The 15,903-nt window shown below is 31.1% G+C and overlaps 1 protein-coding gene across 1 annotated transcript in view; it reads left to right on the forward strand.

Moving 5' to 3' along the window:
* LOC136988171 (male-specific lethal 1-like 1) overlaps positions 1 to 15,903 on the forward strand; it is a 57,403-nt gene that overhangs the window by 14,714 nt on the left and 26,786 nt on the right. Inside the window, exon 2 of the mRNA XM_067286001.1 lies at positions 14,101 to 14,270. Coding sequence (XP_067142102.1) covers positions 14,101 to 14,270 — 170 coding nt within the window. The remainder of the gene's footprint in view (positions 1 to 14,100; positions 14,271 to 15,903) is intronic.

Genomic DNA, 15,903 nt, shown 5'->3' on the forward strand with positions numbered 1-15,903 from the left:
AATTTTGATTATGTAACAAGGTTCATTTTCAATTAAATTTACTTTAAGTTTATAAATAATTCATAAAATTCCAGAAGTTTTTTTCTGCTGTTACAGCAACTTTAAATATGGAATCCTTTTTATTTTATTCATTTAAAATTTAAGTGTAAAAAGATCTTTAATTTTTTGTTGTAATTTTTATATATATATATAAGGCACATTCAATAGAAAACTGGAAAAGTGTCATTAAAAGTCAGGAGGATGAGCAATAGCACAGGAATTTTGATACATGAAATTTCCAAGTCAGAGGCAACAGTAATTGTGACTGACAGTGCTGTTGATGCACAAGAATGTGAGACAATAGACCAATAAAATGGCAGTGCCTTTCCAGCAGTGCATGAAGCAAGAGCAACATACTGCTGTCCAATTTTTGACAAAAACCAGTCGACATCCATTGGTACATGCATGTACAGTACATCAAGGAGACGACTACATGAGTTGCACACAAGTGTACAAGTGGAGTTCTAAAATTCCAAAAATAGCTAGTTCTGTGAAAGACTCTCTATGGCTGGGACTGCAGTAAATGACATGGAGAATCTTTTGAGGGACTGTGCTGTTTTTGAAACCTTAAAACTCCACTCATACACTTGTGTGCAACTCATGTAGTCGTCTCCTTTCTGTACCTGCATGTACCAATGGATGTTGATTAGTTTTTGTCAAAAATTGGACAACACTATGTTGCTCTTGTTTCATGCAATGCTGGAGAGGCACTGCCATTTTATTGGTCTATTGCAGGAATGTCTAACCCATGGCCCACTTGATATTTTTATGTGGCTCAATGCACCCTAAATTTTTTAGGTACTGTACATTCTCATTTATTTTGGTAAAGTATATCGCAAAAATTATTTTCATTTCCTTGGATACACTTTGATGTCATAATGATGTAATTGGTGACATAATTTGTAACTGACCAATCAAAAAATTGGTGGTATAGTCTGTCATTTTTATTGTTTCAGTGTCAAAAATTTTTGTAATGAAGTGATGTTGGTGATAAAGAATGGGTATCTTTCATCAGGCAGATAAAAAAAGACACATAATTCTTCTTTTCGAAAGAGTGTCAACCATTTTTAGTGACTCCAGGCTAGGCCTAATGCCAAAGTGGGAGGGGCCAATTTATTCTTTATTTCTATAAAGAATAAATTTTAGCCCCTTCTACTTTGGCATTTTTTCTAATTACAGGTATATAATACAGACATTAAGTCTATACACAAATTTATTTTGCTAATCTATTGATAATAATTGAAATATTTTCAACCTCCAATTATATTTATAATTGTTTCATAAACATTAAATTTATATATTTAATAACCCAGCATTTGGTCATGGCATCTAAAATCTAACAAAAGAAAAATAACAGAAGAAAAGAGAAAATTTAATATCTTTTGGCCAGAAAAATATTTTGTAATTGAAACATGCAATAACATTATCTGCCTTATTTGTCATGAAAAAATTGCAGTGTGAAATTGCATTTTCAGAGTTAATTAAAAAGAAAAGAAGAATTTCATGTAAACTTTGAAAAATATAGTAAATTATGTGAAGTTTTGTTGAAAGATTTAACAACCAGATTTTCTGACCTCTGAAAAATAGAAACTGAATTAAAATTGTTTAGTGAGCCATTTTCATTTAAATATGTGGAAGCACAGCCGAATACCAGCTAGAACTCATTGAACTTCAAAGCAGGGAATCTTTGAACACTTATCATAGAAAACATTCCCTTCTTGAACTTTAGAAAGTTCATTCTTTCAATGAATTTGATGAAATTGTCAATTTATCTAGAAAACTGTTATGCATGTGGGGTAGTACATACTGTTGTGAACAATTTTTTTTCATGCATGAAAAACATCAATGCTGCTGAAAGAAATAGGTTCAGTGATTTCCATTTAACTATCATTCTTAGAGTTAAGACTAGTATCATAAAATTGGATATTGACAATATTATAAAAGAAAGGATATGTCAAAAATTGCATTGAATTTATTTTTATTTTGTGTGAATATAAAATTTGATATTCACATTTTGAATGTTTTAAAAGCATATATTTATATAAAGTACTTTTGTGGCATGCTGAATACACCTAAATTCTAATTTGGCCCATTAGGAAAAAAGGTTGGACAACCCTGGCTTATTGTCTCACATTCTCGTGCATCAACAGCACTGTCAGTCACAGTTACTGTTGCCTTTGACTAGGAAGTTTCACATATCAAAATTCCTATGCTTGCTCATCCTCCTGACTTTTAATGGCACTTTTCCAGTTTTCTATTGAATGTGCCTTGTATACAGTGAAGTATTGAAAATTTAGACTAATTGGGACAAGACCCCATATGGATTTTCAAATATATATGTAAATTAGCCTAAACTCGAATTACAGTGTATTTACACTGTAATTCGAGTTTAGGTGTTCTAAGTTCAAGCCAGTATTTTACAAGGAATTAGAATTACTTATAAAGATTTCAAATATATTTTATAGAATCATTATATTTAAACAAAAAATACACTGATTATAATTTCAAAATTAAAAAATTACAAATTCTGAATGAATGTTAGAATATCAACAATGCAAGGCTGAAAGAAAATCAACAATGACGCTCTCTTTGAAAGAGTTAGTTAATATTTATTTTTCAATGGCCAAATTTTTGAAGTCTGGATTTTTGAAACTTCACTGTATATGCATTCTTTATATCACATAATTTTTAATTTTTATATACATACATTCTTATAAATTGTATAACCTGTTTTTTAATTTTTATAATTTATATGTATTTATTGTTTTTTGTCCTTTGATTTTTCTGTTTTCATGGGGTGTATTGTGAAGACCTCTGTGACATCTTATCACGGACCTGATATTATCTAGTATAATGTGGTTGCTACTCCCCTATTTAAGGAAGATGTGTCATTGAGGATGGCAAGAAGGTGTGAACTGGGTATGTGGGTAGTGGCATTAGACAATCAAGGCAAAAACTCTGTTTACAATTAACACTCGTTTATTAAAATACAAAAGACATCTTACAAAGGTTTAAGAGATTCCTTAAAACTAATTCGAAAGGATATAAGTGTGGACAATGTTGATGATGTTCTTGGTGATACAATGTCTCTGTAGTATGAGGTTCCTGGGGTTTGTCACACCTTCTTAAGGATGGATTGGTGTCCTAGATAGTGCACTCATAAAAGAATTGAAGGAACTGTCACACCAAAGTGTGAATGTTTGTTGCTTGTTTTTGACTCATATATATCACTTTTTCAAAAAAAGGACTGTCTTGATGGAAAAAGCCTCTGTGTCCTTGTGGAACTTTTAAAAACCCAAAACTCATCACCGATCAGATGTTCTGGTTGGTTGTGATCCCCTCTTCCATTTTTTGATTGGCCCTTAGTTTGTTACTGAAGCTATTCAGGACTGAATTTGGAGATTAGACACTGGTCAGAAATGTTTACTGCTTTGTTGCAATTTTCACCTGTAAATCAGAGTTAAGTGTTTTTACTCCAGTTATAAATATTGCCAGCTGGACTTGCATGAAATTTGGTTTCATTAAACACTTTATTCTGTTGTTTTTATATTGTTAGAGAAAAGGTCAAATTCCTGTTTGACACTTTCTCACAAAATGTTTTACCAACCAAAAACATTTGTATATAAAACAATTTTCAAAATTTTCTCTGCAACACTGGTTGTGTAAATGAATCAAACACTTTGAAACCTTTATATGGAACCAGTTAAGAATTTTAATTAAATATGTTAAAGGCAATGTTTTCAATCTACATCTAAGATCTGTTTCAGGTCATTTTTTCAAATATTCCAATTGGAATATTTGGAATTTGGAATATGGAATATTTGGAATATTGGAATATTCCAATTGGAATATTTGAAAAAATGATGACGAATTATGAATTTTTTTTTATAAGGTTATATTCAGAAATTGTCTGAGGACATTACATTTAAGAAATTCTGTGCAAAATTTATGTAATAGCTGTAGATGCAGCTGTACAGCTATTACATAAAGGTCAAATATTAATATAAATGTATTTATGATTTTATGATTATTTTCCATGAGTTGGATTGGGATTGTAGTAATATGCTTAACACAAGATGTTTTTTCTTCCTGAAATTGATGCATTTTCCTTTCTTGTCAGCTTTGAAAATTTTTAAGGCCTCTATTGTTCTAATCTTGCTTGTTTTTAACATATTTAATTAAAAATCTTAACTGGGCCTACATAAAGGTTTTGAAGTGTTTAAAACAATTTTCTCTTTTAAAACAAATTTTGGTTGAGGTTTCAGATTTCTGTTGAGATCTCACAGTATTAAGTGTTTTATTGGGGACAGTAATCTCATGCGGTTAATATATTGTATGATGTAATTAATGATTGTAAATAAATTTTATTAAGAGACAAATTTAATAAATTTATAATATATACTTTTGTAATGAATTACAAAGTTTATTAATGAACAATAATAAAAAAAAATCTGCTATTTCTTTCTTTTCATAACCATATAGTTTTTGGTTGTGGATTCATAACAGAATAAATTATTTGGATATGATGAAATGTCTTATTTTAAACTTTTAATCATTCAGTGATTCTAAAAATATATATTTTTTTAACTAACAACTTTAATTAATTAAAAATTTTTAGCGTACAAAATTGATCTTTAAAACTTAAAAATGTTAATTCATTAGAAAGAGAATTTGAATATAAACAGCTGAAAAAGATTAGTAAACATTTAAAAAAATAATTTTGCTTGTTTGGAATTTCTCATGAACATATCTATTTCTTTTAAATAAGTACTCGAGTACTGCACTGAGTGACAGGCATTCATTTCCTCACTTGATTTGCAGTCTATTCTATATGGACTTTACCCCCTCTTGAGGAGTCTTAAATAGGGGAACCATCACCTTACAGACCCAGTTGAGGTGGTTCTCTGTACCTTTCATTGCAAACTTAAACTTCAGATTATCAATCTGCATGTCCAAGTCATTTTGGGTAGAGATTATCTCTGCCAAGTTGTCTTTGCCAACATCTAGCTGAACATCACATATGGGCCAGTATTTCTGGTGCAATTGCAAACAACTTCCTCTTTCCAGCATCTGGGAGCTTTCTGTCAACTTCTTTAGAAATACTTTGATATGCCATTGGGTTGCATCCTCAAACAGGATGTAGGGTTTGGAATCGCTTAGGCAAGCGATTTCCACCCTGTTTTACTATAACGAACTTTCATAACGGAAAAACCGTTAGCAACGGCCGTTAGAAACGTCCGTTGGGAAGATCCGTTGAGTTTCAAGTCGACGACAGACGGACGATTGGCTGGCGGGAAATGACCGTTGGCGGCCATTGTGGAGACATTCAAATTTGATTGGCGGACGATTTGAACGATGAGACTATTTAAGCAGTAGTTTCGGCGGAAACGGGAGCTGGTATCATGAGTTCGTATCGGGATCGGCTGAGTTCGGATCGGGAGGATCGGATCGGATTAGGATCGTTGTTACCGAAGTTCTAACTGTCTCGCTCGTTGGACGCTACAGAAATCTGGGGAAAGTAACTCCAGTGTTTTAGTACGAACTTGTTCCTGACTCGGAGGTTTTGTTAATTACAAGTCTGTTTGATCGTAAGGAGTTCTTTCGACGAATTTGTACGGGAATAGTCGGTTGTCGTTGAATTATTGTTTGTGCATATTTAATTGTGACTCTAATTTGTATTATTTTGTACATTTATATTGTAAATATAAACTTTGTGTTTCGTCAAACCGACTGAGTGGTTATTTTGAACATTACTCAGGACATCATTCCTTCTGACCCAGTGGACATTCTTAATGCTCACCTTAAGTTTAATGGATTTGTATTCTTTTTTAAGTACTCTTGAACTATATTGTTAGGTCTCTTCCCATCCCTAGGGTACACAAGGAGAATTTGGTTTGGTTTATTTGGGTATGGCAATGCGACATGTGGGTGAAGGGGATGCTCCTGGGAGAACTTTCTGTAGGAAACTGGCCTCTATTCAGGTGTTACAAACATGAAGGAAACCTTGAAAACTCCATGTAGTCAGCTTGATGATGAGATTGTTATGTATGTAAACCTCCAGGGGTATGTGTAATCCACATTGAATTGCCCCTTGACCTAGTTAGGCGACCCCACACCCCTGACCTTTGTCATGTTCCTTTGTCTTCAGGCAGTCATGCATTAGCTGTAGTGACACTTAAACCTGGAGGCACAAAGTTACGTATATATTATCACAAAGTTACGTTTGATTGTAATAAAGTTAATTATATTCGTCACGGACATAACAATTGGCGACAAGGATAAAAAGGATATATAAATGAGTGAACTTACAAAATTAATTTCAATTCTAAATGTGTTCAACAAGAAACTACAGAGTCAGTTGGTGAAAATGAAACCAGAACTATCAGTTCAATGAGTGCTCCAAACGCAAGCCTTAACCTTCGAAACTTACAACGAAACTTCCGAGACCTTTGAAAACTAGGCTATTCCCAATGACTGGATAACTTTTTCAAAATCAAAGGACTCAGTTCTGGCCAGAAACAAATTTAACTTAAAAATATAATCACAAATGAAACAAACTTTTATTGTTAACTGTGTGAACAGTTAACAATAAAAGTTTGTTTCATTGGACAGATTTGAATATGTGGTGATTATATTTTTAAGTTAAATTTGTTTTCTGGCCAGAACTGGTACACTGGCCAAAACTGGTACATCTACCCTATTCCCAATGACTGGATAACTTTTTCAAAATCAAAGGACTAACCGGAACAGACGCCATTACTGAAGAAGCTAAAGTAATGATATTAATAATTGTCTTGGACTGAAGCATTATCAGCTACTGACCAACCTAATGGCACCGGAAATACCCTCTAAGCGAATCTTTGCTGAATTAATGAAGTTGCTACAAAATCACCTAACACCAAAACGAAATATCCTAACAGAACAGCATAAATTTTTGTCTAGAGTACAACATAATGGTGAGTCCATTTCAAATTATGTGATTTCATTAAAATAACTCTTGAAAAGCACAGATTTCTTCAAGTCTAGTTGTGACAATGTGGACTGTATAAAATCTGTCATAGATCTGATGTTAAGAGTACAATTCATACATGGTTTATGAGATTCCAATATCCGTGAGAAAATTCTACAACAAGCTGACCTAACCTTTGAACAGATGCTAGAAATTGCATTAGCCATAGAAGCTTCCAAAATTGAAAACGACGAAGTATATAAAAGTAACTACCTTGTTCACAAAATTACCAAAAATACTCAAAACAAAACTATGCTCACATTCTCAAACACAACCATCAAATTGGAACAGAAGCAGAATAGAAGGTTGCAGTGGAAACCCACCTAACCTTAAAGAACATCATTTAGAAGGACTATGCTTACATTGTGGGAAAAACAACCATAAATCAGTAAACTGTAGAGTCAAAGATTGGCTGAAATGTGAACGATGTCATAAAAAAGGCCATATGGAAAGATATGCATATCATCCTTAAGGAAACAAATGTCAATAATTAACAGGAATCATAACATCTACAATATTAATCATGAACGCATAATCGACTTTGATATAAACAGCATTCTAGACATATTTGTTAATATAATGGGAAATGATGACAGACTCCTCGCAGAAATTTACATTAACAGTACAAAAGTCCGTTTTGAATGTGACACTAGCAGTTGTGTCACCGTCATCAGTATCAACGAATTCAATTGTTTACAACTGAATGAACCCATAGCAAAAATGGAAGTGACCTTTCAAAGTTACACATGAGATATTTTCAAATCTGTAGGAGTAGCAAAAGTAAAAACTAAATATGGTGGTAACTACAGTATAGAGGGCTTGTATGGTGTTCCCTTCCAAAAAAATGCAACAGTAGGAAGAAATTGGATTTGAAGTTTAAAGATTGGCATCAATGAACTCAGCTAAACAACTAAGGTCAACAACATTTTGTCAACAGAAGTAGAAACATCCATTTCAAAAATCATAGAGCGGTACTCGGATGTATTCATTCCCACAGTTGCCCAAATACATAATTATATTTGCTCATTAAAACTGAGAGATGGTGCCAAACCAATGTTCTTAAAACCACACCCAGTTCCCTATGCATTGAAGGAAGAAGTGGATAAGGAATTAGATAAATTAGAAAGTGAGGATATCATTGAAAAAGTGGATTATTCAGAGTGAGGAACACCCATAGTCATTATCCTGAAACCCGATGGGACAGTACGAATTTGTGCCGACTATAAGATCACAGTCAACAAGCAGTTGCATAATTCATGCCACCCAATTCCACGCATCGAAGATATTTTCAATAAATTACAAAATGGATCTTATTTTTGCACTTTAGATATCCACAAAGCTTATTTTCATCTATCAGTTGATGATGACAGTGCAAAAATACAAACAATCTCAACACACCATCAAACCTATCTAGCAAAACAATTATTTTTTGGAATTAAATCTGTACCATATGAGTTCCATAAGTTTATTGATCAATTTACCCAAAATCTTGAAGGAGTGGTAGCTTATTTTGATGACATCATAATTCAAGGAAAAACTTATAAAGAATGCATGAACCATTTACTGAATGTCTTAGACAGGTTGAGAGCTAATGATTTATATGTAAACATCAGTAAGTGCAAATTCTTTGAAAGAAAAGTACAATATTTAGGACATAATTAGTGCAGAAGGTCTCCAAAAGTCTCCAGACAAAATAAAAGCCATCCAGGATGCACCAGTTAGTTAATTAATTTGAGTGTGATGCTATATTTAAATATCAAATATAGTTTTTGCTAACAAAACAGAAGAGCAAGTCATGTTTTTCATTAAAAAAATGTTTAACTTATTTATCTTATATAGTTATGGTTGCCAGATGTCCAAGACTGGATCAAAGGATTCTTAAAAGCGATTTTTGCTACATTCTCCAACTCCATTTTCTTCCATCCCAAAAAAGTAAAATTGACGATTTTTTAGTTAATGTCTAAATATTCTTTTTATATTTTTTAAAGTTTTGATTTCAAAATTAAAGTTTTCATATTGATTATAAATATTTGCAAATTTTAGTTTCATTTAGAATTTAAAATATTTAATACGAAACCATAGCTTTCTATGGAGAAGGCTATGGATTGATGTATAAGGGTGGGCAAAACACAGGTATTGAAAAATGAAAATAGAGGGCACATTGTGTCCATTCTTCAGTAAAGGACAAGGACAGTTTTAGCTAAAATAAAGGATTGTCCTTCGAAATAAAGGATGTTTGGCAATTTTATATACAGTGAACTCTTAAGTTATGAATCCAAATAGTTTACTGTACAGGATTATTTGGATTAGTGAAAAGTTCAGATTAGTGGAGTTATCAGATACATATAAAGAAAAGGAAGTCAAAAAGAACTGTAGACAAGTACTGTACATATACAGTATTTAAAAGCTTTTTATGCTATAAAATTAGACTCACTTCAACCATTAACCAGTGTGAATTACAATTAACTCTTGAATATCAAATGTTTTCGTAACCTTCTGGGTTCTTCCTCAGGTTTCTTTCAATTCTAAACCAGCCAGATCTTCTAAGACGTGAATATAAAATAGGAATATAATTGAATGGTGAGACGAAGATTTCGAATAACATGTTCTTATGTGCATGCAAATTTTATATTCACGTTTTAGAAGATCCAGCTGGTTTAGAATTGAAAGAAGCCTGAGGAAGAAGCCAGAAGGGGTTACAAAAACATTTGATATTCAAGAGTTAATCATAATTCACACTGGTTAATGGTTGAAGTGAGTCTAATTTTATATTCATTTCTGTGTATGGGGCAGATATGTTTTTATGCTATATTTAATGTACAGTACTGTATATGTTATGCTCAAAGATCAAATGATCAAGAAAAAACAACTATAGTGTGTTATGGCTTTACAGAAGCAGCTGAAAAAAGAAATTTTGCATCTTGACTGCCTGTAAAGAGCCATGACACATTCTGACATTTTAAGGGTCCATTTACACACAACAGTGATGTGCTGGGACAGTGACTGTTTCATAACATTGACGTCCGGCATGGCACAGTGATGAGTATTTACACACAACAGTGATGTGACTGTGCTCTTGGTGAGTGGTTATGGATTTTTCTGAGGATGAATTGGCTATGATAGCTATATGTTTGGATGAAGAAGGAAAAGAAATGCAATCAAGAAAGTGCCACAAGTGGGTACATCAAGCATGGATAAAAAAGATCAATGGAATGGGAGTTTAATGCTCTTTATAAAAAATAATGAGTTGATGAATCCATATTTTTTGAATATTTTCAAATGTCCCAACATGCATTTCATATTTTATTAAACAAAACAGAGAAATATTCATTTTGTACCCAATGTCCATGTATTTCAAATGAGATAAATCAAATAAAACAGGGTGTTGATGCATGATTTCAATTAAATGTTCATCATCCATTGGAAAACAAAATTTACCTTCAGTGAAAATATCGTTCAGGTCAAATGTACTTTCACAGTACAGTCATGCCACTTCCATTGCATGGCACTGTGACGGACGAGTCTGGACAGGGTGGTTTAAAACTAGGACGACGATTTCCCACTGGCAAAAAATCAGTGCACTGAGCAGACACTGCATGGTCACATCACTGTTGTGGGTAAATGGACCCTAGACAAGGTCGGTCAAGCCAATCTGATAGCATGCTTCACTAAAGTGAATCAAATATTAATTTTGTTTAAAATAAATTTTATAAATTCTTGGAATCAAGTAGTTGTCCAGAAGAATTTTTCACTGAATATACAGTAAGGGATATGGTTTATAAATTCCAGAGGAACTGGGTAGTTTTTACTATAGCTTATAGTGACCATAAACGAAAATGTTCAGTTCCCTTTTGCACATGCATATGGACATGTGCAATGAATGGATTGAACAGAACATAACTTAACAAAACAATAAATGGATTGAATGGAAGCATGACAAAGTACAATTGAATCTACTTGGTAAATATTTGCATACAAAAATTTTGTATATTATATGCTATAAAATGAAAATTGATTTTCAAATTGTTCTTTGTCATTAATAATCTTTTTGCATGTATTTACTTGATTTTAAAATGATCTCCTGGCAAAACTAATAAATACATTTGCTGTCAATTGCTGTCTCAGATATATAATGTCTGACAGACATACAAAAGTCTTAACATAAGCACTTCATGGCTTTTTATAGTGGAGCATGCCAAAAAAGCCATGATGAAAAATTTGTTTTGGCACTGTTAAAAAAATTGACCACAATGTGTTCCAGCCTTATTAACATACCACAATGCATTGTTGCAGAAGCAGTATGAGACATTTTTATCACACATGCATACAGTAATCTGTCATCTTAACTTCATTAAGAAAGAAGTGCAGAGCCAGTTCAAAGTTATCTCAGTCATTTGCCAGTTTCAATATGACATCACATCAGGAAACATATATGGGCTTTATCAGTTGAGTACCAAAGAAGTCCTACTTGAGCAGTTTTATGCTCACAATGAGTTTACAATTGCTGAGAACAACTTCATTGACATACACGATGTGCTCTCAAGTTCACTATCTCTTTAATCATTCTCAAATATAACATCTAGAAGTAAACAGATTTGTAAGCTGTATTGAGAGGTACTGCATCAATAAAAACTGCAAATGTTGTTTGAAAGATATCAACTATAATTTTGAGTGTCATTCTAACAGTTCCTGCAAAAATATCTGAGCTTAGCCTCTGTTCTTATTATTATACATATTTATTCAAAAATCTTGAACTTTTTATTTGTTGTTACAAAATATAAACAGGAATCAACTTTGAGGTATGTTGAGGTATGTTGATAATGCTGGAATGTTTTGTCATTTTTTTTTAACAGTCACAATATGAATTTCACATTACTTCATTTTTTAAAATGCCAGAATGCATCATGACTCTTTATAAGCAGCCAGGATGAGAAATTTGGTGTTGTTTCTGTAAAGTCATAATGCAATCTGGTCATTTTATTGGGCATTTTTGATCTTTGAGTCTAACATATATATTTATACTAATTTTACAAATTCAGTATGTTTATAAAAATAATTTCTGATTATTTTTTGTTTTTTGCTGGAACATTTTAAAAGGACAAACAGAAGTGATTCAGATTAAGTGGAGTTCGGATTAGCAAGACTGTACTTTAATAATAAAATTTCTTAACTGGAATAAATGTAAAATTAAAAAAGTTCCATTCTGTTCCAGCAAAAATTTTTAATTTTTAAAAATTTTAAAAAGCTGTTCTATTATATGTTCGTTCCTGATGATGACTGCATAGATATCCAAAAATGTTAGAAAATTCAAAATTTTTTCTGGAACAGGATGTAACTTTTTTAAGAATGTACTATTGTATTTGGTATGACATTTTGGTTTAAATATGTTTAATCATCCTTAATAATGTTTAAACATCAAAAACTAGATCTCTAATTATCTTCATGAATACTAATCTAATAATAAGACAAATATGACAGCTAAAGATGTTCTAACCGATTTAATATAAAATGGATTAATAAATGATTTTACACTTTAACTATGAATATATATTTGTTTATAATTTGTGTTTCTAATATAGAATGCATAAATTGTGATTATTGTTGGAAAAATATAATACTTTTATCTAGATTGAGATGAAGATAATTATCTCAGTTTTATCTAGATAAATATATGAAATATTTTATCTCATCTTAGACAAGAAGGTAAAGATAAAATGATGTTTTATCTGAGAAAGAGATAATTTATACTTATCAATATTAAAATGAAAAAATAATAGTCTTGCAGTCTTTGCAGTTAACTGAGTTTATTTTATGGTCTTTGTGGACTTTACACAATACCATATATAACAACTTGTTCTGTTTTATATTTAACATAAGCAATATTTCAAATAGTTTGTCCCCAAGCTGTTTTCACCATGTAATGAAAATCTGAAAATCAAAGCTAAACATTTATTCATTGGGGCAGAAGAAGGAATCCTGTTGCTGTATTTAAAAAAAAAAAAAAAACTTATAGAACAACTGGGAATTCTTTCAACACTTGTACAGATGTAAGTTTTGATGACAAAAATCCTAGATAATGAATCTAAATAAATTATGAAAGTTTGATTAACTTGGTTTATTATGTCATCTACGTCAGTTTTAAAAAATAACTAAAAAACGAGTGCTAGTATCAGTTGTCTCATCATTATTTTCTTCTGCTGCTTCATGCGCATTAAGGATGTGACACACTTTCAAAAATATTTCTATGCATATCTCTTGATACAGTGTTGAAAAGTAATTACAGTATTCTGAAATTTGGAATGTCTAAACTAGCCAAGCCAAAATGAACCATTTTGTTTCATCATTTGTGAAATCCAAGATAGAAAAACATTTATTTACACTTTTTTTTAAACCAGACTTTAATGAGTGGTTCACAATACTTCCATTGCTTTTGAAGGGCATAGTTTCAACTGTTTTTTTAACCACAATATTGTCATAAAACTACACTTAAATAACAATCATCTTCTAAGTCACAGCAGTTGTAATAGGTTCCATGATCATATTGTATTCAGACAAAAACTCGAGATCAACAATAGTAAATGATGCAAATTGATCATTGAAGATTTTGTTTTCTAGAACTGTGCTTTTATTTTGGTTGCAAAAGATTTTGAAAAAGCTAAAACATTTAAGACCATGCTAGTAAGATAAATGCATTTAAATTTGAACACAGCTTTCTTACTATTGAATATTCATATACTAGTCACCCCCATGGCAAATGACTTCTTCAATGCTAACAAAAATTACCTGTATCTCTAAAATTATATAAATGGATGAAATTTTTCTTTCACATGCACATAAACAAAAAACAAAGAAAATTATCTTAGTTTCTAAGGTAAAAAGATAGCATTCCAAAAGTTATCTAGATTTTTCTCAACACTAATCATCGTAATTTTTAAATATAATTATTTCAACATTTTTCAAAATTATGAATAAAAATATCAGTTAACTTAATTTATTTTTAAAATGTATTCTAAACATTGATTTATTATTAATAATTAATTAATTCTATTTAGCTGAAACTTCAAATTGAAAAACTGGAAAAACCTGTTTTCCATCAAGCTTCCATTAAAGAAGAAAACAATTTATTCAACAGTAATTTTAAAAAATCACCTGTTCTAAATCATGTTGTACCACATAGTTTTAATAAAACATCTACAAAGTCAAAAACAAAAGGAACAAAAAGGTAAGAAACATTTTTGTATATAATAATTTGTATATGTAAAATTTGCAAACTTAATTTGAAGATGTAAATGAAATTTACATCTTCAAATTACATATATACTATATATTTCATTTCTAATTTGTGTATAAAGTTTAACATATGAATAATTGGATTAGAATAATTTAAATAAAATGATACAAACTGATTCTTTTGCTTTAGTATACAAAAATGAGTAAAAGGTCATTATGCTCCTAATCAATATGCAATTATAAATAATTTGAATTGCTTACTTGTTGAATGATGGTGTTGAAGTTCTGTGCAACTGTGGAAAAATGTTTCCATTGATTGTGCAATCACTTTTCTTTTGATGAAAACAATCAAAAATTGGGATAAAAAGTTAGTAGTAGTTTAAATAAATAAATCACATTTTGAGTTTTTTTATATTAATTTACTGTTCTGGTTAGTATTTATTGTAGAAAAAAAGAAAATGTTGTTACATAACTGCCCCTTCAACAAATTCATTATATAACTATCAGGGGAAGAAATTTTCTTCATAGGCGCTACCACTAGAATGCTACAGTCCAGATCCTAGAACATTGAGAAGACATTAGAAATAATAGACCAGCAACAGAATTAGCAAAAAAGGTTCTAGACAAAGATTATCTGCCACTTTGGAACCACACTAAATTGCTCAAACATTGCAATGATCGTAGAGAAATTTTCATATGGGAGAACCTTTATATTTTCACAATATCATCATGCAATGCACCGACATTGGATATACCACAGCTGTGGATAACATTATTTAAACAAACCAAGTTATAATTTGCGTTCTAATTTTTACCACAGCCACACAGCACCATTAATAGCTATTTATGTATTTTTGGGGAGTTTACGTCATTACAGCACATTTCTATAAAAATATTTTATTATTACAATTTTAATGTTTTATTTTATATTCCATCCATGTGCATTATGTAATTTGAAAAGTCCGTTAAAAAGCCGATAATTCAATAATAAATGTATTAGATTTTCGCTTGAGGATGATGGCTGTAAGCTGTTGAAAGTACTTGCGAGTACATCTGAATTTTGTCATATCGCTGTTAGTAACACCGCTACATGGAAGTGTTATTTATTTAATAAATATATACTTTTGTACATGGATTATTCAGATTTGTGAATGAATAATAAATAAATAATTTCTTTTTTCTTTTTTTTTTCGAAGCCATATAGATTGTGATGATTGTGGATTAATGTGGCATTTTCTTGTACAGTGTGTGAGCATTATCCCATTCATCTAGCTAAACAATTCCATTTTTTTCCTTTCTATTTAGCTCCATCATGGAATCAAAGAAAGTTTCCAGAGCCAGCAACCCTACATACTGTTATCAACTTCACAACACTAGGACACTCCATTTTTCTTCAATTTAAAAAGTTTGGTTATTTTTTAACAGACCTCGTATTATTAAAGACTGGAGCTAGAGTTATATTATATGGTTTTAATAGGTTTTTACTTTTTTAAACACTGTGGCCATATAATTATGCCATTTAATGTTCATTTATTCTTTACATTAGTCTTTTATATTCATTTATATTAATTTCTTATTGTTTTTAGTATTAAACACTATATTTATTCTCTATAAAATATGTTTTT

Source organism: Centruroides vittatus, unplaced genomic scaffold, assembly GCF_030686945.1.
Source record: "Centruroides vittatus isolate TY-2023 unplaced genomic scaffold, ASM3068694v2 scaffold_324, whole genome shotgun sequence".
Classification (NCBI taxonomy): Eukaryota; Metazoa; Arthropoda; class Arachnida; order Scorpiones; family Buthidae; genus Centruroides; species Centruroides vittatus.